This window comes from Scyliorhinus torazame, chromosome 1, assembly GCF_047496885.1.
Source record: "Scyliorhinus torazame isolate Kashiwa2021f chromosome 1, sScyTor2.1, whole genome shotgun sequence".
NCBI classification, from domain to species: domain Eukaryota; kingdom Metazoa; phylum Chordata; class Chondrichthyes; order Carcharhiniformes; family Scyliorhinidae; genus Scyliorhinus; species Scyliorhinus torazame.
This window is the reverse complement of record NC_092707.1, coordinates 220455069-220476273: the sequence shown is the minus strand read 5'-3', so window position 1 is coordinate 220476273 and position 21205 is coordinate 220455069. Positions and strand designations below refer to the sequence as shown.

At 46.4% G+C, this 21205-nt stretch overlaps 1 protein-coding gene across 1 annotated transcript in view; it reads right to left on the bottom strand.

Moving 5' to 3' along the window:
- tcp1 (t-complex 1) overlaps positions 1 to 21205 on the bottom strand; it is a 72610-nt gene that overhangs the window by 2907 nt on the left and 48498 nt on the right. Inside the window, exons 10-11 of the mRNA XM_072502503.1 lie at positions 4274 to 4466; positions 487 to 650 (exon numbers count right to left, since the gene is read on the bottom strand). Of these exons, the coding sequence (XP_072358604.1) occupies positions 487 to 650; positions 4274 to 4466 (357 nt within the window). The remainder of the gene's footprint in view (positions 1 to 486; positions 651 to 4273; positions 4467 to 21205) is intronic.

Genomic DNA, 21205 nt, shown 5'->3' with positions numbered 1-21205 from the left:
GTGAAACGGAAGCCACATATGGGCAGCACGGTAGCGCAGTGGTTAGCACAGTTGCTTCACCGCTCCAGGGTCCCAGGTTCAACTGTCGGCTTCGGTCACTGTGCGGAGTCTGCACGTTCTCCCCATGTCTGCGTGGATTTCCTCCGGGTGCCCCGGTTTCCTCCCACAGTCCAAAGATCTGCAGGCGAGGTGAATTGGCTATTCAAATTGCCCTTAGAATCTAAAAAGGTTGGGTTGGATTGCGGGGATAGGGTGGAGGTGCAGGCTTAGGTGGGGTGCTCTTTCCAGGGGCCGGTGCACACTCGATGGGCCGAATGGCCTCCTTCTGCACTGTAAATTATACTGGAGCCATGTAACCAAAACCCAACTGAGGATTTTATAAAAATGATGTTGAACTGTCATTTTATGGACGATGAGCAGATGCCTTTCCTCAGGGCTAAAGCTGCAGGTAACAACACAAAATATCTTACAAAGAAATGTACATACCATTTGAGATTTTTGCGTTCTGGGTTTACTTGGGCTTCGTTGTGGAATGCACGGAGTTTAGCAACCAGGTCTGTAGAATCCTGAGCTGCATTTACTGCCAGTGTCTTTGGAATAACCAACAAGGCTCGGGCAAATTCAGCAATTGCAAGCTGCTCACGTGATCCCTAAAAGGCAAAATAAAAATCTTCAACTATATTAAGCCCCCCCACAGTAAAGCAGTGACCCAAATGGCGGTTTGGGGATCTGTTCTAAATGCAAAAAACTAAGAGTAATTAACTGAGTAGAGGAGTATCTTGGAGAATAGCACATTTAGCATTTAATATTTATTGGAGAAATTCCAGCTCAAGGGACCATATAGTTCATTTTAACTTAAATTTTATAAGTATTTATATTAATGTAATTAACTAATTAGTACTAAATTTACCAACTATTTATTTTGACTCAATTAATTAGTGCTAGATATGTCAGTCAGTGGGGTGCACAGCTCTAACTGTGAGATGTGGGAGGTCAGTGAGGCTTCCAGCGTTCTGGATGACTACATCTGCAAGAAATGTACCCAATGGCAGCTCCTCACAGACCGCGTGGTTCGGTTGGATGCACTTAACAACATGCAGATGGTGGAAAGTGTCAGAGATAGGAGTTATAGAAATGTGGTCACACCCAAGGTGCAGGCAGACAGATGGGTGACCGCTAGAAAGGCAGGCAGGCAGTCCAGGAATCTCCCGTGGCTGGCCCCCTCTCTTACAAGTATAAAGGGGATGGTGTGATGCCTCCCTGGTGGCATGGTCCAGGATGTCACTAAACAGGGCATCCTGACGGGGGAGGGTGGTAAGGCAGAGGTCATGGTATGTGTTGGTACCAATGACAGAGGAAGAGAGAGGAGGTCTTACATCAAGAATTCAGGGAGCTAGGCTATAGATTAAAAAGCAGGACCTCTCGGGTCATATGGGCAGCATGGTCGCACATTGGTTAGCACTGTTGCTTCACAGTGCCAGGGTCCCAGGTTCGATTTCTGCTTGGGTCGCAGTCTGTGCGGAGTTTGCATGTTCTCCCAGTGTCTGCAGGGTTTCCTCCGGGTGCTCTGGTTTCCTCTCAAGTCCCGAAAGACATGCTTGTTAGGTGAATTGGACATTCGGAATTCTCCCTCTGTGTACCCGAACAGGCACCAGAGTGTGGCGACTAGGGGATTTTCCACAGTAACTTCATTGCAGTGTTAATGTAAGCCCAACTGTAATAATAATAAAGATTATTATTAATCTTTGGATTACTCCAAATGCCACGTGCTAGCGAGTATAGAAATAAGAGAATAGCACAGGTGAATGCGTGGCTTAAGAATTGATTCAGGAGGGAGGGGTTTAGATTCCTGGGCCACTGGGACCATTTCTGAGGAAGATGGGACCTGTACAAGCAGGACAGTTTACATCTGAACCAGAGCGGGACTAACATCCTTGCTCGTGGGCTTGCTGGTGCTGTTGGGAGGATTTTCAACGAATTTGGCAGGGGGAGGGGACGCAGACTGTTAGCAGAACAAGGACACAGAAAAACAATCAAGTCAGAAGAAATAGTTTCAGGAGAGCAAGACAAGGCTGAATTGGCCTCTACTTTAATGCCTGGAGTATTACAGGTAAAACGGATGAGTTAAGGGTGAGGGTTGACACGTGGAAATATGCTATCGTAGCCATCATGGAGACCTGGTTGAGGGAGGGGCAAGCTTAGAATCCCGAGATACAGAATTTTCAGGCAGGACAGGGGAGGGGGAGGCATTGCACTATTAGTTATGGGGTAAATTACTGCAGTATGGAGAGATGATATCTTTGGGGTGGAGTGAATTAAGCTTTGTGGGTAGAGCTCAGAAATAAAAAAGACAGCTACATTTCTAGGTGTTTATTATAGACCCCCAGATAGTCAGCGGAAAATTGAGGAGCAATTTGTAGAAGCGTGTAAGAATACTAGGGTCATTATACTGGGTGATTTCAACTTTCCCAAAATTAACTGGGATAGTCATTGTGTTAGGGGCTTAGATGGAGCAGAGCTTGCAAAATGCATACAAGAGAACTTTTTAGCTCAACATGTGGAGGGTCCACAAGGGATGGCGCAGTGCTGGACCTAATTCTGGGGAATGAAGCCGGACAGGTGATGGGGGAGCATTTTACTGATAGCAACCACAACATGGTGTAATTTAAGTTGGTAAGGACAAGGAAATAGACAAATTGCAGAAAAAGACCTTGGATTGAGGGGGGGGGGGGGGGAGCAGACTTTTGTAAAATAACGCAGGCTCTGGTCAAGGTAGATTGGAACAAGTTACTGGTGGGAGATATACAGAAGAGAAATTGGGGGTGTTCAAAGAGGAAATGGGGAGGGTTTAGGCTCAACATGTTCCCTCTAGGGTAATAGGAAGGAATAACATGGATGACCAGAGATATTCAAGATACAATGAGAGGGAAGAGAGAGACTCTTAATAGTTACAAGGGGAGCAAATCAATGGATGCATTAGTGGAGCACAAAGTGTAGGGTGGAGCTTAAGAAAGCAATTAGGAGAGAAAAGAGGGAATATGAGAAATCTCTATCCGGTAAAAGTAGGGAAAATCCCAAGATATCCTAAGTATATCAATGGGAAGAGAATAACTAGGGAAATAGTAGGGCCCATTAGGGACCAAGGGGAGAAACTGTGAGTGAAGCCAGAGGACATTGGTAGGGTGTTAAATGAATATTTCACATCTATCCTCACCCAAGAGAATGAGGCAGATATGGAACTTGGGGAGAGAGACTGTGAGGTTATTGAGCAAGTTGTCATAGAGAGGGACACGGTATTGGAGGTGTTGGCAAGCTTAAAAGTGGAGAAATTTCCAGTCCAGAATAACTGTGTCCCAGGTAGCTGTGGGAGGCGAGGGAGGAGATTGCAGAGGCTCTGATCCAAATTTTTAATTCTTCTCTGGCCACGGGAGAGATGTCAGAGTACTGGAGAACAGCAAATGTGGTCCCACTATTTAAGAAAGGCTGTAGGGATAAGCCAGGGAACTACAGGCCAGTGAGTCTCATGTAAGTGGTGGGGAAACTAATCGAGAAAATTCTGAAGGAGGGGATCTATTGCCACTTGGAGGTAAGGTTTGATCAGGATTAGTCAGCATGGCTTTGTCATAGGGAGGTCATGCCGAACAAATTTGATCGAACTTTTTGAGCACACGACTAAGCGTGTAGATGAGGGTAGTGCCGTCGATGTAGTTTACATGGATTTCAGCAAAGCATTTGACAAGGTCCAAAATGGGAGACTTATAATGAAGTGGGATACAGTGGATACAGCCTTTCATGCAGAGGTGCAGACTCGATGGGCCTTCTCTGCACTGCATTTTTCTGTGATTTTGTAAATAGGCAATTACGACTAATTGCACAAGGCAGACAAAGTTTTTTAAAATCCAACATCTTGAGGAAGTGATCTGTGATGAAAGGAGAACACTCAAACCTCAGCTTCCCTTTCCATATCTTCCTCTTGACCCCCCCCCATCACATTCAGCCATGATTAGTTTCTTCCTGCAACACATCTGGTAGTCATGATCTTTTGCTTGAACAATTAAAGGCTGTACTTTCACAGACCTAATACACCTTCATTTCAGAACTTAAACTATCATGGATGTTAGCATTTGGCCAAAAACAAGGTTACAGCTCCTGAGCTTTAAGTTGGGCCAAGGACACCATCAAAACACAGATTAAGTAAGCAGTTTAAATGACCAGCAAGGAAAACATTTAGAAAATGAATTGTTTTGCAGAAATATCCAAACTAGACTCATACCAAACTAGTCGCGTAGTTCTCTAAGTAGATGGAGAGAGCAGCTTCTACAGCACCACCACCTGGTACAATTGACTTGGATTCCAGAACTCTCTTGACCACACTGAGTGCATCATGAAGAGAACGTTCCATCTCGTCACACATGAAATCATTTGCTCCACGCAGGATAATGGAAGCAGATGTACGGGCCTTTGTGCTTCAAAAAAAATACAAGAGTGAAAAAGCCATGTATAGATGGCAGCATATGCTGATGTACAAAAATGGTGTTCAATTTATTTTAAATCTCCAACAATCAAGTTTAATGACAGGCAGAAATCACAATTTCCAACACGGTTTAGATTTGAAAGTTTAGCTTTACAGTGACAATAATTAATTTGTATTTATATGAATCTTAAATGTCCGAAGATGATTCACAGGAACGGTTACCCAACAAAATTTGGCACGACGATACTAAAGGAGCTGAGCGGGAGAAAACCGGAGAGCACCCTGGCGAAGGTGAGCGATATAAAAAGCGGAGAGCAGCCTGGGTAGGTGAGTGATATAAAAACCGGGGAGCACCCTGGGAAGGTGAGTGATATAAAAACCGGGGAGCACCCTGGGAAGGTGAGCGATAAAAACCGGGGAGCACCCTGGGAAGGTGAGTGATATAAAAACCGAGGAGCACCCTGGGAAGGGGAGTGATATAAAAACCGGAGAGCACCCTGGGAAGGTGAGCGATATAAAAAGCGGAGAGCAGCCTGGGAAGGTGAGTGATATAAAAAGCGGAGAGCAACCTGGGAAGGTAAGTGATATAAAAACCGAGGAGCACCCTGGGAAGGTGAGTGATATAAAAACCGGGGAGCACTCTGGGAAGGTGAGTGATATAAAAACCGGGGAGCACCCTGGGAAGGTGAGCGATATAAAAACCGGGGAGCACCCTGGGAAGGTGATTGATATAAAAACCTAGGAGCACCCTGGGAAGGTGAGTGATATAAAAACCGGGGAGCACCCTGGGAAGGTGAGCGATATAAAGACCGGGGAGCACCCTGGGAAGGTGAGTGATATAAAAACCGGGGAGCACCCTGGGAAGGTGAGCGATATAAAAACCGGAGAGCACCCTGGGAAGGTGAGTGATATAAAAACCGGGGAGCACCCTGGGAAGGTGAGCGATATAAAAACCGGAGAGCACCCTGGGAAGGTGAGTGATATATAAACCGGGGAGCACCCTGGGAAGGTGAGTGATACACAGTGTTCCAATTGGAGGCAAACAGAACAGCGACGTCACAGGAAGGCTGCGACTTGATTAGCTAATAGCTAAATGTGAAAATCTACTTTAAATTACTGTTTGCAAGTTGCTTTCAGATTGATGTCATAAGGAGATATTTAAAAAGTTTAAAACTTAAAAGGATGGAGGGCCAGGTGACGTTGGAGCTCGTCGACTCCATTGCGAACTCATCTGTATTAACTGTTGGTTGCCTGAGGAACCCTGGCTCAGACTTGATTAGCTGGATTCTGAGCTTTGGATGCTGCGACACATCATGGAGGGGGAAGAGATATCTGGTCAGAGGCAGTAACACTCCTTGGACTAACTAACTTGAATTCGACCAGTGGTCAGGGACAGGGCAGTGCAGCTCAGAGTGAGGCAGGTAAAGGGATCCAGGAGTTATTGTTGCAGGAGCCTCATCCCTTGACCCTGCCCAACAAGGACGTGTTGTTTTCCTGGTGGTCTGTTTGGGATATCTCATCTGGGCTGCAGAGGAACTTGAAGGGGGGGGGGGGGGGGGGAAAGGTAAAGATCCGGTTGTTGTGGTCCACCTAGGTATCAACGGCTTAGGTAGAACAAGAACAGAGGTTCTGCTGAAGGAATATGAGCAGCTAAAGACTAAATTCAAAAGCAGAACCAAAAAGGTAATAATTTCTGGACTACTACCTGAGCCACAAGCTAATTGGCATAGGGTCAATAAGATTAAAGAGGTAAATGCGTGGCTCAAAGGTTGATGCGTGAGAAATGGATTTGAATTCATAGGACATTGGCACGAGTACCAGGGAAGGAGGGAGCTGTTCTGATGGGACAGTCTTTACCGGAATCAAGCTGGGACCAGAGTCCTGGCGAATCATATAACTAGGGCTGTAAATAGGGCTTTAAACGAAGTGCGGTGGGGCGGGGTTGTCCAGTTGTATGGAAAATTAGCAAACTAAAGTTGAGGGAAAAGGTAAGCGTGAGGTTAATGATGAGGACTTTAAACGAGTTAATGGGACTGAGGGCTCACGAGAGGTTCGGAAAGTTCCCAGAACACAAATGTGAGGTAATGCATTTTGGAAGGCTTAACACAGGTGGGAAATTCACAGTAAATGGCAGAGCCTTTAAGAGTATTGATACGCAGAGGGTGTACAGATCCACAAGTCACTGAAAGTGGCAACGCAAGTGGGGAAGGTAGTCAAGAAGGCATACGGCATGCTTGTCTTCATCGGATGGGGCATGGAGTATAAAAATTGGCAAGTCATGCTTATGGAACCTTAGTTAGGCCACACTTGGAATATAGTATTCAATTCTGTCCACCACACTATCAAAAGCATGTGGAAGCTTTGGAGAGGGTACAGTGAAGTTTACCAAAATGTTGCCTGGTATGGAGGGCATTAACTACGAGGAGAGGTTGGATAAACTTGATTTGTTCTTACTGGAACTACAGAGGTTGAGGGGCGACTTGACAGAAGTCTACAAAATTACAGAGTGGAGTCAGATGCTTTTTCCCCAATGTGTAAGAGCCAATTATTTGGGGACAGAGGTTTCAGCTGTGACGGGCAAAGTTTAGAGATAGAGTCAGAGATGTTTACAACATGAAAACAAGCCCTTTGGCCCAATTTATCCATGCTGTACAGTTTTTACCACTAAGCTAGTCCCAATTGCCCCCAGCTTTCCCATAATGTGCAAGGGAAGTATTTTTACAGAGGGCAGTGGGTGTTTGGAACTCGCTGTGGAACTCGTTGCGGGAGGTGGTGATGGTGGAAGCAGGTACAATAGTGACATTCAAGGGTCTGACAAATGCATGAATAGGATGGTATAGAGGGGTACGGACCCCGGGAAAGTAAAAGGTTTTGGGTTAGGCGGGCAGCATGGTCGACACAGGCTTGGAGGGCCAAAGCGCCTGTTCCTACGATGTACCGTTCTTTGTTATTTAACACGTAATAGAATAGAGTATAGAAAGCAGCAGGAATCTAACTTCAGGCACAGCAAAAGAGGGGACAACTATGAAAGGGGGGGGGGGGGGGTCAGTCAACGCAGGACTGAGGGTGGTATATCTAAATGTGCGCAGTATACAAAACCATGCTGTGGGCTGCAAATTTTAGAGATAAAGCCATCGATGTTCACAACATGAAAACAGGCCCTGTTTATTCATGCTGCCCAGTTTTTAACCACAAAGCTAGTCCCAATTGCTTGCATGGGACACGCTGCAAAGGACCAGGGTTGGGATCTAAATACCCAAGGATACGTGTCCGATTGAAAGGATGGGCAGATGGGTTGCATTATTAACAAGAATTAACTTAAATTAATAGCAAGAAGCGATATAGGGTCAGAAGGCATAGAATCTGTGTGGGTAGAGTTGAGGAATCACAAAGGAAAAAATACCCTGATGGGAATTATGTACAGGCTCCCTAGCAGTAGTCAGGTTGTGGGGTAGAAAATAAATCAGGAGATAGAAAAGGCATATGAGAAAGGCAATATTAAAATAATCACAGGGGATTACAATATACAGGTAGACTGGGAAAATCAGGTCGATATGGATCCCAAGAATAAGAATTTGTGGAGATGTCCTTTTTGGAGCAGCTTGTGGTAGAGCCCACTAGGGAACAAGCAATACTGGATTTGGCGATGTGTAATGAGACAGACTTGCTTAGGGAACTTAAAGTGAAGGAACCCTGAGGGAGCAATGACCACAATATGATAGAATTGACCCTGGAATTTGAGGGGGAGAAGTTGGAATCAGGTGTAACGGTATCACAATTAAATAAGGGTAACTACAAAGACATGAGGGAGGAGCTGGTCAGAGTTGATTGGAAAAGGAGCCTAGCAGGGAAGACAGTGGAACAGCAATGGCAGGAGTTTTGGGAGGTTTTTCGGGAGGCACAACAGAAAGGATGAGGAAACATGCTAAGGGTAGGACAAAGCAACCATGGCTGACGAGGGAAGTCAAGGACAGCATAAAAGCAAAGGAAAAAGCATTTAACGTGGTGAGGATCAGTGGGAAGCCTTTAAAAGCAAGCAGGTGACAACTAAAAAAGCAATAAGAGGAGAGAAGATGAAATACGAGTGCAAGCTAGCTAGTAATATAAAAGATGATTGCAAGTTTTTTCAATATAATAAAAGGTAAGAGAGAGACATGAATAGACATTGGACGAGGCTGGAGAAGTACTAATTGGGAACAAAGAAATGACGGGAACTGAATTAGTACTTTGCATCAGCCTTCACGGTGGACAACACCATCGGCATATATCAAGAGTCAGGGGACGGGGATGAGTGTAGTGGCCATCAATAAGGAGAAGGTGCTGGGGAAACTGAAAGTGGATAGATCACCTGGACCCCAGGGTTCTGAAGGAGATAGCCGAGGAGATTGTGGAGGCATTGTTGGTGTCCTTTCGGGAATCATTGGAGGCAGGGAGGGTCCCAGAGGATTATAAAATGTAACACCCCAGTTTAAGAAGGGAGGGAGGCAGAAGACCGGAAATTATGGGCCGGTTAGCCCGACTTCGGTTGTTGGTAAGATTTTAGAGTCTATTATTAAGGATGACATTGCGGAGTACTTAGAAGTGCGTGGTAGAATAGGACTGAGTCAGCATGATTTTGTCAAGGGGAGGTCATGCCTGACCAATCTGGTAGAATTCTTTGAGGTAACGAGGAAGTTAGACAAACGAAAACCAGTAAACGTGATCTGTTTGGAATTCCAAAAGGCCTTTGACAAGGTGCTGTATAGGAGGCTTCTAAATAACGCAAGTGCCCATGGCGGTAGAGGCAAGGTACTGGCATGGATAGAGGATTCAGAGAGTGGGGATAAAGATGTCCTTTGCAGGATGGTAGTCGGTGACTTGTGGTGTTCCGCAGAGGTCAGTGTTTGGACCACAGCTATTCACAATGGACATTAATGATCTGGAAGAAGGAACAGAGGGCATTGTTGCTACGTTTGCAGATGATACAAAGATAAAGACGGCACGGTAGCACAGTGGTTGGCACTGCCTCACAGCGCCAGGGACCAGGGTTCAAATCCAGCCTTGGGTCACTGTGAGTAATCTGTACGTTCCCCCTGACTCTGCATGGGTTTCCTCCGGGTGCTCCGGTTTCCTCCTACAGTCCAAAGATGTGCAGGTTAGGTGGACTGACCATGCTGAATAGTCCCTTAATGTCTAAAAGGTTATGTGGAGTTATTGGGTTATGGGGATAGTGGGCCTAGTTAGGGTGCTCTTTCAGAGTGTTGGTGCAGACTTGATGGGCCGAACTGCCTCTTCTGCAGTGTAATGATTCTATATGTGGGACAGGTTGTGGTGAGGAAGCAGGACGGCTGTAGAAGGACTTGGACATGCTAGGAGAGTGGGAAAGAAGTGGCATATGGAATATAATATGGAAAAATGTGGTTATACACTTTGGTAGGAAGAATAGAGGCATTTTTTATAAATGGGAAAAGGCTTCAATCAGAAGCACAGAGGAACTTAGGAGACTTAGTTCAGGATTCTCTTATGGTTAACATGCAGGTTCAGTTGGCAGTTAGGAAGGCAAATGCAATGTTAGCATTCATGTCGAGAGGGCTAGAATACAAGAGCAGGGATGTACTGTTGAGGCTGTATAAGGCTCTGATCAGACACCATTAGGAATATTGTGAGCAGTTTTGGGTCCCGTATCCAAGGAAGAATGTGCTGACCTTGGAGAGGGTCCAGAGGAGGTTCACAAGAATGATCCCTGGAATTGGTTGAGGATTCTGGGTCAATGGAGTTTAGAAGGATGAGGGGGGATCTTATTGAAACTTACAGGATACTGGGAGGCCTGGATAGAGTGGACGTGGAGAGGATGTTTCCACTAGGAAACTAGAATCCGAGGGCACAGCCTCAGACTGAGATGAGGAGGGATTTCTTCAACCACAGGTTGGTGAATCTGTGGAACTCATTGTCACAGAATGCTGTGGAGGCGAAATCACTTGAGTGTCTTTCAGACAGAGATAGATGGGTTCTTGATTAATAAGCGTTATGGGGAGAAGGCAGGAGAATGGGGATGATAAACATATCAGTCATGATTGAATGGTGGAGCACACCCAATGGGCCAAATGGCCTAATTTTGCTCCTGTGTCGTATGGTCGAAAATAGGACAAATAACCAAAAGCTTGGTTGAAGAACCACTTAAGGAGAAGGACAGAGGGGGATTAGGAGAGAACTCGAGAGCTGAGCAACTAGGCAGCTGAATAGGTCAAAGATAAAGGGGTTTTGTTACTTGTGTATTGTTTAAAATTTCTGTATTGTTATTGTTGCGTTTGCTTTGTAAGAGGGGAAAAATTGTTGTTTGGGAAAAAATTTTCAATAAAACATTTATAAAAAAAAAAAAAAAACTAGGCAGCTGAACACTGGTGTCAATGATGGAAACTAGAATGCACAAGACAAGATTGGAATGGTGTAAAACTGGATGGCATTTCAGATAAAGGAAGAAGCAAGACCATGGAAACATTAGAACACAAGGAGGAAAACATTTAAACAATCAGGTCAGTGAAGCTTGGTGCAAGTCAAGGAGACACAGCCAGAGTGAGGCACATCCAGAGTGGGAATTTGGAACTAGGTAATTTGGTGGTGAGGTAATCAGGAAAGGGAGAGAACCAGAGAGCATCTGAGACCCTCAGAAGGTTAGTAAGTGATTTTTATTCATTTTTACTTTTATTACCTTTTCAAATTGTGTGTGGGGGGAGAAAACTGAAGTGATATCACAGTAAAGATGTGACCTGATTGGCTGGTTGGGAATCAACACTAAATTAAAAAAATTAAGCAATTAAACATAATTACTAGAGACAAAAATCTTTGGATCCTCACTGTCTTCAGGGGATGCCCCAATGTTGTTCCTTTGTTTAAGAAGGGTAGCAAGTATAATCCAGGGAACTACAGGCCGGTGAGCCTTACGTCAGTGGTAGGGAATTACTGGAGAGAATTCTTCGAGACAGGATCTACTCCCATTTGGACGTATTAGTGAGAGGTAGCATGGTTTTGTGAAGGGGAGGTTGTGTCTCACTAACTTGATAAGAGTTTTTCGAAGAGATCACAAATATGATTGATGCAGGTTGGGCAGTAGATGTTGTCTATATGGACTTCAGTAAGGCCTTTGACAAGGTCCCTCATGGTACAAGAGGTGAAGTCACACAGGATCAGGGGTGAGCTGGCAAGGTGGATACAGAACTGGCTAGGTCATAGAAAACAGAGAGTAGCAATGGAAGGGTGCTTTTCTAATTGGAGGGCTGTGACTCGTGGTGTTTTGCAGGGATCAGTGCTGGGACCTTTGCTGTTCGTAGTATATGTAAATGATTTGGAGGAAAATGTAATTGGTCTGATTAGTAAGTTTGCAGACGACACAAAGGTTGGTGGAATTGCGGAAAGCGATGAGGACGGTCAAAGGATACAGCAGGATTTAGATAGTTTGGAGACTTGGGCGGAGAATTGGCAGATGTTGTTTAATCCGTACAAATGTGAGGTAATGCATTTTGGAAGGTCTAATGCAGGTAGGGAATATACAGTGAATGGTAGAACCCTCAAGAGTATTGAAAGTCAGAGAGATTTCATAGATTTTCATAGAATTTACAGTGCAGAAGGAGGCCATTCGGCCCATCGAGTCTGCACCGGCTCTTGGAAAGAGCACCCTATCCGAGGTCCACACCTCTACCCTCTCCCCATAACCCAGTAACCCCACCCAACACTACTGGCAATTTTGGACACGAAGGGCAATTTATCACGGCCAATCCACCTAACCTGCACATCTTTGGACTGTGGGAGGAAACCGGAGCACCCGGAGGAAACCCACGCACACACTGGGAGGATGTGCAGACTCCGCACAGACAGTGACCCAAGCCAGAATCGAACCTGGGACCCTGGAGCTGTGAAGCAATTGTGCTATCCACAAGGCTACCGTGCTGCCCCAAATCTAGGAGTACAGGTCCACAGGTCATTGAAAGGGGCAACACAGGTGGAGAAGGTAGTCAAGAAGGCATGCGGCATGCTTGCCTTCATTGGCCGGGGAAGTGAGTATAAGAATTGGCAAGTCATGTTGCAGCTGTATAGGGCCTTAGTTAGGCCACACTTGGGAGTATAGTGTTCAATTCTGGTCGCCACACTACCAGAGGCTTTAGAGAGGGTGCAGAAGAGATTGACCAGGATGTGCCTGGTATGGAGGGCATTATCTATGAGGAGGGGTTGAATAACCTCGGTTTGTTCTCACTGGAACGACGGAGGTTGGGGGTGGCGACCTGATAGAGGTGTACAAAATTATGAGGGGCATAGACAGAGTGGATAGTCAGAGGCTTTTCCCCAGGGTAGAGGGGTCAATTACTAGGGGGCATAGGTTTAAGGTGCGAGGGGCAAGGTTTAGAGGAGATGGACGAGGCATGTTTTTTTATTTTTTTTTATATACACAGTGGGTAGTGGGTGCCTGGAACTCACTGCCAGAGGACATGGTGGAAGCAGGGGCGATAGTGACATTTAAGGGGCATCTTGACAAATACATGAATAGGATGGGAATAGAGGGATACAAACCCAGGAAGATTGTAGTCTAGTCGGGCAGCATGGTCGGCACGGGCTTGGAGGGCCGAAGGGCCTATTCCTGTGCTGTACTTTTCTTTGTTCTTTGGTGGCAAAGTAGAATATGGTGCAAGTTCAGAAGAGGGTACTGCCAGGCTTTGGCTTTTTAAAATTATCTCAAGTTACTTAATTTAGTATCTCAGTAGCTCCAATAATGTTTAATTTTTGTTCAAGCACAACTCATCAGCTGAATAGCACATTGAGGACCCACATTTAAATCCTGTCCGCACTTCCGGTGGCGGCCATGGAGGAGAAGATCGCACATTTGATAGCTCCCGCCTGTGATGGACTTTTGGACCTTTTCCCCTGTTTTTCCTCGGATTTTATGGGATAAATCGGTGAAGAGTGAGACAGTGAGGAGAAATCTCGCTCCAGTGTATGGCGAATGGGACCAGAATTGGCCGTGTGAGAAGACAAAGTCCTGTAAGGAAGACGCGAGTCGAGCCGGTAACGCAGGAAAGCATGGCGGAGAGCAAGACGACACAGTGGTTGACGGAGCAGATGGTGACATTTTTCTAAGATTGCTTCGCCAAGTTGAAGACGGACACGTTGGACCCGATTAAGGCTTCGATTGATCAAGTTGCGCAGAATCAAGAGACCCACGGAAGAACGATCCAGCGGGTGGAGAAAAAGGTGTCCGAGCACGAGGAATACATAACCGTGCTGGAGACCAAGGTGCAGATGATGAACGACCGCCAGAAAAGAATGCAGGAGAAGCTGGAGGACCTGGAAGACAGGTCCAGGAGGCAGAATCTTCGAATTGTCGGCCTCCCTGAAGGCAGCAAGGGATCGGATGCGAGGGCTCATGTGACGGACATGTTGGAGAAGTTGATGGGGACTGAGGCGTTCCCTTGGCCCCTGGAAATGGATAGAGCGCATAGCACCCTCGCAATGAAGCCCCGAGCGAACTAGCAGCCGAGGGCGATGGTGGCACGCTTTCACCGATTCCTGGACAAGGAACATGTTCTGCGGTGGGCCAAGAAGGAACGGAACAGCAAGTGGGAGAATTGTGAACTGCACATTTATCAGGACCTGGGCATGGATTTGGCCTAAAGGCGAGCTGGGTTTATTCGGGCAAAAACGTCCCTCTTAAAGAAGGGGGTGAAGTTCGGGATGTTGTGCCCAGCCCACCTGTGGGTCACACATCAGGAACGGGACATTTACTTCGAAACACCAGATGAAGCATGGACTTTTATTAAAGAGGCAGGAGGCAAACTAAAAGACAGTACTGTGGTGGCGATTTGTTGTGCTGGGTTGGATAAGTATAAGTAGTGTTATGTGTAATAAGGGGCTGTTTGGATGGTTAACGGTAACTTTATCTTGCAGGGAGCTGGTTATTGGGGGGGGGGGGGTTCTTTGGGGCTGGTTCTGTCTTTGGGTGTGTTTTTTTTCTAAAGTGGCTGTTTCTTCACTGTTTTATATGTTTGTTTACTGGGGAATGTGTTGCTTTTAATATGTTTGTCCAAGTGGGGGGCGAGAACAATGGGGAGACAGACTGCTTGGTGCCAGGGGCAGGCGCTATCAGGTCAGCATGGGTCAGCTGACTCACAGAAGAACAGTGGGGGGCAAGCAGGTGTTAAGCTGGAGCTTTACTTGGGGGGTTGGGTTTCTAGTGTTGTTGCTGGGGGGGGGGGGGGAGCTGCTTTGCTGACAGGGGAGGAACTGTTACTATTTACTGATTTATAATAATCATTGGTTTGTACCGGGTAGGCTGGATGGTGTATTCCGGAGATGGCAAAAGGCAGGAATTAGAAGATTGGGGCATCTATTTATAGGTGGGAGCTTTCCCAGCTTGAAAGCGGAGGATAAATTTGAATTGCCAGCAGGGAACGGGTTTAGGTATTTGCAGGTGCAAGACGTCCTGAGAAAGCAGGTTCCGGCCTTTCCGCTGCTGCCGCCACAGGGGACATAGGATAGAGTAGTCTCCAGTCTCTGGGTGGGAGGGGGGGGGAAGGTTTCAGATATTTACCAGGAGCTTTCGGAGGAGGAGGAAACTCCGGTGGAGGAGTTTACGGGCAAGTGGGAGGACGAGATAGGAGAGATAGAGGCGGGTCTTTGGGCGGATGCCCTAAGCAGGGTTAATACCTCATCATGTGCCAGGCTTAGCCTGATACAATTTAAGGTAGTCCACCGGGCACACACGACAGTGGCTAGGATGAGCAAGTTTTTTTGGGTAGAGGATAGGTGTGCGAAGTGCGCGGGAAGCCCAGCAAATCATGTCCACATGTTTTGGGCATGCCCAAAGCTTGGAGGGTTTTGCTAAGGCAATGCCCACAGTACTAAAAACACGGGTGGTGCCGAGGCCGGAGGTAGCGATCTTTGGAGTGTCGGAAGAGCCGGGAGTTCAGGGGGCGAAAGAGGTTGATGTCTTGGCTTTTGCCTCCCTGGTAGGCCGGAGTCGGATCTTGTTAACGTAGAGGGACTCGAAGCCCCCGAGCGTAGAGACCTGGGTTAGTGACATGGTGGGTTTCTCAGCCTCGAGAAGATTAAGTTCGCCTCAAGGAGGGTCAATGGTCGGGTTCAACCGGAGGTGGCAGCCGTTCGTCGTCTTTCTCGCGGAAAATTAAAATGTCAGCAGTTTTCCAAGGGGGTGGGCGGGGGGGAAAGAGGGCCGGATTGTTGTTTTATGGTTGGGGTATGTGAAGATTGGGATGGGGTGGAAATGTTTATTGTACCATGTTTATGTCATTGTTATTATTATAAAAACTTTAAAATACCTTAATAAAAATATTTTAAACAAAAACATGTCCAAATCTTATCACTTTGCAGTTTCAAGGGCTCACATATTCTGGACACGTGATGTGAAAAAAAAAGTGTTGGGAAAAAGGTAATGCAAGGCAAAAACATGCACAAGATAGAGCCAAGATGTCAGAAAGTGGACTGGCCTCACCATGGGACAAGCAATGAGGGCGACGGAGAATCAGTGGAGAAGGTTTGATTATATTGCGGCCAACCTCAGAATGAGGATGGAAGTGATTAGAGGGGGAGAGGAACACCGAGTGTCACTCCACGCGGATGACCTACTGTTGTTGTATGTGACGGACCCAGTGGGGGGGATGACAGAGGTCATGCAGATATTGAGAGAGTTTGGAGATTTCTCGGGATATAGGCTTAACATGGGAAAGAGTGAGCTTTTTGTGATACACCCGGGGGACCAGAGTAGAGGGATAGATGGCCTACCGCTAAGGAGAGTGGAAAGAAACTTCCGATACCTGGGGATTCAGATAGCCAGGAGCTGGGGAACCTTACACAGGCTCAATCTGACACGACTGGTGGAACAAATGGAAGAGGATTTCAAAAGGTGGGACATGCAGCCGCTGTCACTGGCGGGCAGAGTGCAGGCGATTAAGTTGATGGTCCTCCCGAGGTTCCTATTTGTGTTCCAATGTCTCCCTATACGGATCACTAAGGCCTTCTTTAAAAAAATAGATAGGAGCATCACGAGCTTCGTGGGGGAAGGGAAGGCCCCGAGGGTAAGGAGGGGGTTCCTACAACGTAGCAGAGACAGAGGGGGACTGGCGTTGCCGAATTTGGGCGGCTACTACTGGGACGCCAACGTGGCGATGATTCATAAATGGATGATAGAGGGAGAGGGAGCGGCGTGGAAAAGGTTGGAGATGAAGTCCTGCAAAGGGACGAGTTTAAAAGCGCTGGTGACGGCGCCACTACCGCTCTCCCCAAAAAAATTTACCACGAACCCAGTGGTGGCGGCAACATTAAGTATCTGGGGGCAATGGAGGCGACAGAGGGGTGTGCTGGGAGCCTCGGTGTGGTCACCGATCAGGAACAACCATAGGTTTGCCCCAGGGAGGCTGGACGGAGGATTCCAGAGCTGGCACCGGGTAGGAATCAGGAGAGTGGGAGATTTATTTATAGACGGGACGTTTGCGAGCTTGGGAGCGCTTGAGGAAAAGTATGAGCTGCCCCGGGGAAATTTCTTTAGATATATGCAGGTGAGAGCGTTCACGAAACAACTGGTGAGGGAATTTCCGCTGCTCCCGACACAAGGGATCCAGGACAGGGTGCTGTCGGGGGGGTGGGTCGGGGAGGGCAAAGTGTCAGAGATATACTGGGAGATGACAGAAGAGGGGGAGGAGTTGGTGGGCGAACTGAAGGTAAAATGGGAAGAAGAGCTCGGGGAGGAGAGTTTGTGGGCTGATGCCCTAAGCAGGGTAAATTCCTCTTCCTCGTGTGCCAGGCTTAGCCTGATCCAATTTAAGGTGCTGCATAGAGCACACATAACGGGAGCAAGGTTGAGCAGGTTCTTCGGAGTGGAGGACAAGTGTGGGAGGTGCGGGGGAAGCCCGGCGAACCACACACATATGTTTTGGTTGTGTCCGGCACTGGAGGGGTATTGGAGGGGAATGACGGGAGTGATCGCGAAGGTGGTGAAGGTCCGGGTCAAGCCAGGCTGGGGGTTAGCTATATTTGGAGTAGCAGATGAGCCGGGAGTGCAGGAGGCGAAAGAGGCCGATGTCGTGGCCTTTGCGTCCCTAGTAGCCCGGCGTAGGATTTTACTCATGTGGAAGGAAGCGAAACCCCCCCCCGGGCTGGAGGCCTGGATAAACGATATGGCGGAGTTCATAAAACTAGAGCAGATGAAGTTTGCGCTGAGAGGATCGGCTCAAGGGTTCACCAGACGGTGGCAACCGTTCGACTACCTAGCGGAACGTTAGAGGGAAGATAGATGGCCAGCAGCAGCAACCCAGGGGGAGGGGGGGGGGCGTAAATTGTTTGGGTTTTTGGAGGGGGAGAGGGGGCGGGGGAGTATTACTTAGTGTTATTTGGTTAGTTTACCATGTTAGTTACACAATGTTGTGTTGCAGTTATCATGTTACCTTTATTTTATTTTTTTTGATTTGGAAGGGAAAAAATTGTGTTTGAAAACTCTAATAAAATATATTTTTTTAAAAAAGAATGAGGATGGAAGAAAGAGACTTGGTGGATGAGCAAAACAGCCAAATTAACCATGGAAACCAAAGCAAGACTAACGTACTTGCCCAATGGCCATACACAGGGCTTATGCTGTGCATATCATTTAAATTAGATCGGGAATCAGAACGATTCCCTAGCAATTAATTTGGCATCAAATCAGCTTACTGGTTCAATGCTAGAGGCACAACAGAAGGGGAAACAAAAACTGCTTCACAAAAGCTTAAGTGATACATTTTGGAATGAGGAGAGGCATATAAACTAAAGGATTAGTTCTAAAGGAGCAGAGAGATCTGTGGTTAAATTTGCACCAATTGTTGAAGGTAGCAAAAAAGGTTGCAAAAGCAGTTAAAAAGGCTTATGGGATACAGAGTGTTTTATAAATAGAAGCAGAGTACGAAAGCAACAAAGTTACAGTCAACCACTACAAAACACTGCTGTGTACGCAACTGGAATACTGTTGAATTCTGGGTATCGACTTCAGAAAGGGTGTGAAGGCATGAGAGAGGATGCAGTGCAGCAAAGACTTACACAATGGATCCTGGATGAGTATTTCCAGTTATGTGGATAGACTGGAGAAGATGGGACTGTTATCGCCAGATACAGATGAGAGGGGATTTGATGGAGGTGTTCAGAATTGAGGGATCTGGTCAATGTATAGGGAGAAACTGTTCTCATTGACAGAAGGGACAAGGACTAGAGGACACTGAAAAAATTAATGGCAACATGAAGAAAAGTAATTTTTATGCATCAAGGTTCTGGAATGCACAGCTTGAGTGCGCGGTGGAGGCAGATTCAATCATGGTTTCAAAAGGGATCATTAACTGAAGAGAAAAAGACTGCAGGGCTACAGGGAAACGGCAAGCGAGTGGGACAAACAGTTGCTCTTGCAGAAAGCTGGCATGGACATGGCAGGCCGAATAGTCTCCTGTGCTGAACTATCCTATGATTCTATGTAGTAAGTCAGAAACAAAATTAACTCACGAGATTCAAGAATTTTCGATCAGGTTGATGCAACAAATCTGATCTGCATTGGTACAACTAACACAGTAGCAATACAGTAACAACATTATGATCCTAACACAATTAGTGATCACATCATTACAACTACTTTATATCAGCAAATTGTATGAAAATACGATTTCTGTGCAGCCCATGCTCTTTCTGTCAAACACAACTGTAGTGTCTTTCAGTTCTGCATAACTGAATATGCTCTATCCCATGCGTATAACTGCTCATACTACTGATATAAGTATAGCAGCAAATAAATGGGAACTTCAGCCCCAAGTATTGCAAACAAACCTTCAGATAATGAGCAACTCAATCATCTTAATCACACATCCATAAATCATAACCAAAGCATTATGTTCAGCTTAACTATAAACTTAACTCTATTAACAATATGACTATTTATTTTTTGCTCGAAGGTGCTGGCCAAAATGACTCGTCTAGTGACTGAGTTTGTGAAACACATTGTGCCTTTCAAGCTGTTGGGGAATTCCTTATTCAAATCAACGAGTCTCAGTGAGGGAGACAGGAACATTACAAATAGCCTCACTCCAACCCACAAGACAGCAAAACATATTCAGGATTTTTACTACTTCAAATGACAATATAATTCTCTTCTAAGATGCCCTAACTATACAAAGAGCCTTTCACCATCAACTGTCTAGACTTTCATCACTTATTGAAAGAACAGAAGCAATCTAGGAAAACTAGACAAGAACAAAACATTATCCAAGACAGCTAACAATTCATGAATGTTCGCTGTAGCAAAGATCAAAGTTCAGTTATATTCTACCAAAATGTTGGTACAAATCTCATGATGCACTTAAAACCCTTAGCTTTCATGGAGTTAAAGGAGATTTGAACCGTCAAACCACTTAGTACAATTAACTTTCCTCTCCACACAGGAGAGTTGCGAGCGGTGTGGGAAGGATCCAGCCAATCGTGTCCATATGTTCTGGTTCTGCCTGAATTTGGGAGAAATATTGGGGGGGCGTTTTTCAGCACCATGTCTGAGGTTCTGCGTATGGAATTGGAGTTGGATCCCCTGGAGGCCATATCGGAGGTGTCAAGACTTGCCAGTGTTGCAGACAGGAGCGGGGGCTCGTTGACCGCACGCAGGCGGGTTCTGTTGGGGTGGAGGTCAGCTTCTCCCCTCAGTGCCTAGGTGTGGCTGGGGAATCAAATGGAGTTTTTGTATTTGGAGAAAGTGAAATTGGCTGAGAGGGGCGGATGAGGACTTCCACCAGAAATGGGGCTAGTTAGAACATAGAACAATACAGCGCAGTACAGGCCCTTCGGCCCACGATGTTGCACCGAAACAAAAGCCATCTAACCTACACTATGCCATTATCATCCATATGTTTATCCAATAAACTTTTAAATGCCCTCAATGTTGGCGAGTTCACTACTGTAGCAGGTAGGGCATTCCACGGCCTCACTACTCTTTGCGTAAAGAACCTCTGTCCTATATCTATTACCCCTCAGTTTAAAGTTATGTCCCCTCGTGCCAGCCATATCCATCCGCGGGAGAAGGCTCTCACTGTCCACCCTATCCAACCCCCTGATCATTTTGTATGCCTCTATTAAGTCTCCTCTTAACCTTCTTCTCTCCAACGAAAACAACCTCAAGTCCGTCAGCCTTTCCTCATAAGATTTTCCCTCCATACCAGGCAACATCCTGGTAAATCTCCTCTGCACCCGCTCCAAAGCCTCCACGTCCTTCCTATAATGCGGTGACCAGAACTGTACGCAATACTCCAAATGCGGCCGGACCAGAGTTCTGTACAGCTGCAACATGACCTCCCGACTCCGGAACTCAATCCCTCTACCAATAAAGGCCAACACTCCAGAGGCCTTCTTCACAACCCTATCAACCTGGGTGGCAACTTTCAGGGATCTATGTACATGGACACCTAGATCCCTCTGCTCAGCCACACTTTCAAGAACTTTACCATTAGCCAAATATTCCGCATTCCTGTTATTCCTTCCAAAGTGAATCACCTCACACTTCTCTACATTAAACTCCATTTGCCACCTCTCAGCCCAGCTCTGCAGCTTATCTATATCCCTCTGTAACCTGCTACATCCTTCCACACTATCGACAACACCACCGACTTTAGTATCGTCTGCAAATTTACTCACCCACCCTTCTGCGCCTTCCTCTAGGTCATTGATAAAAATGACAAACAGCAACGGCCCCAGAAC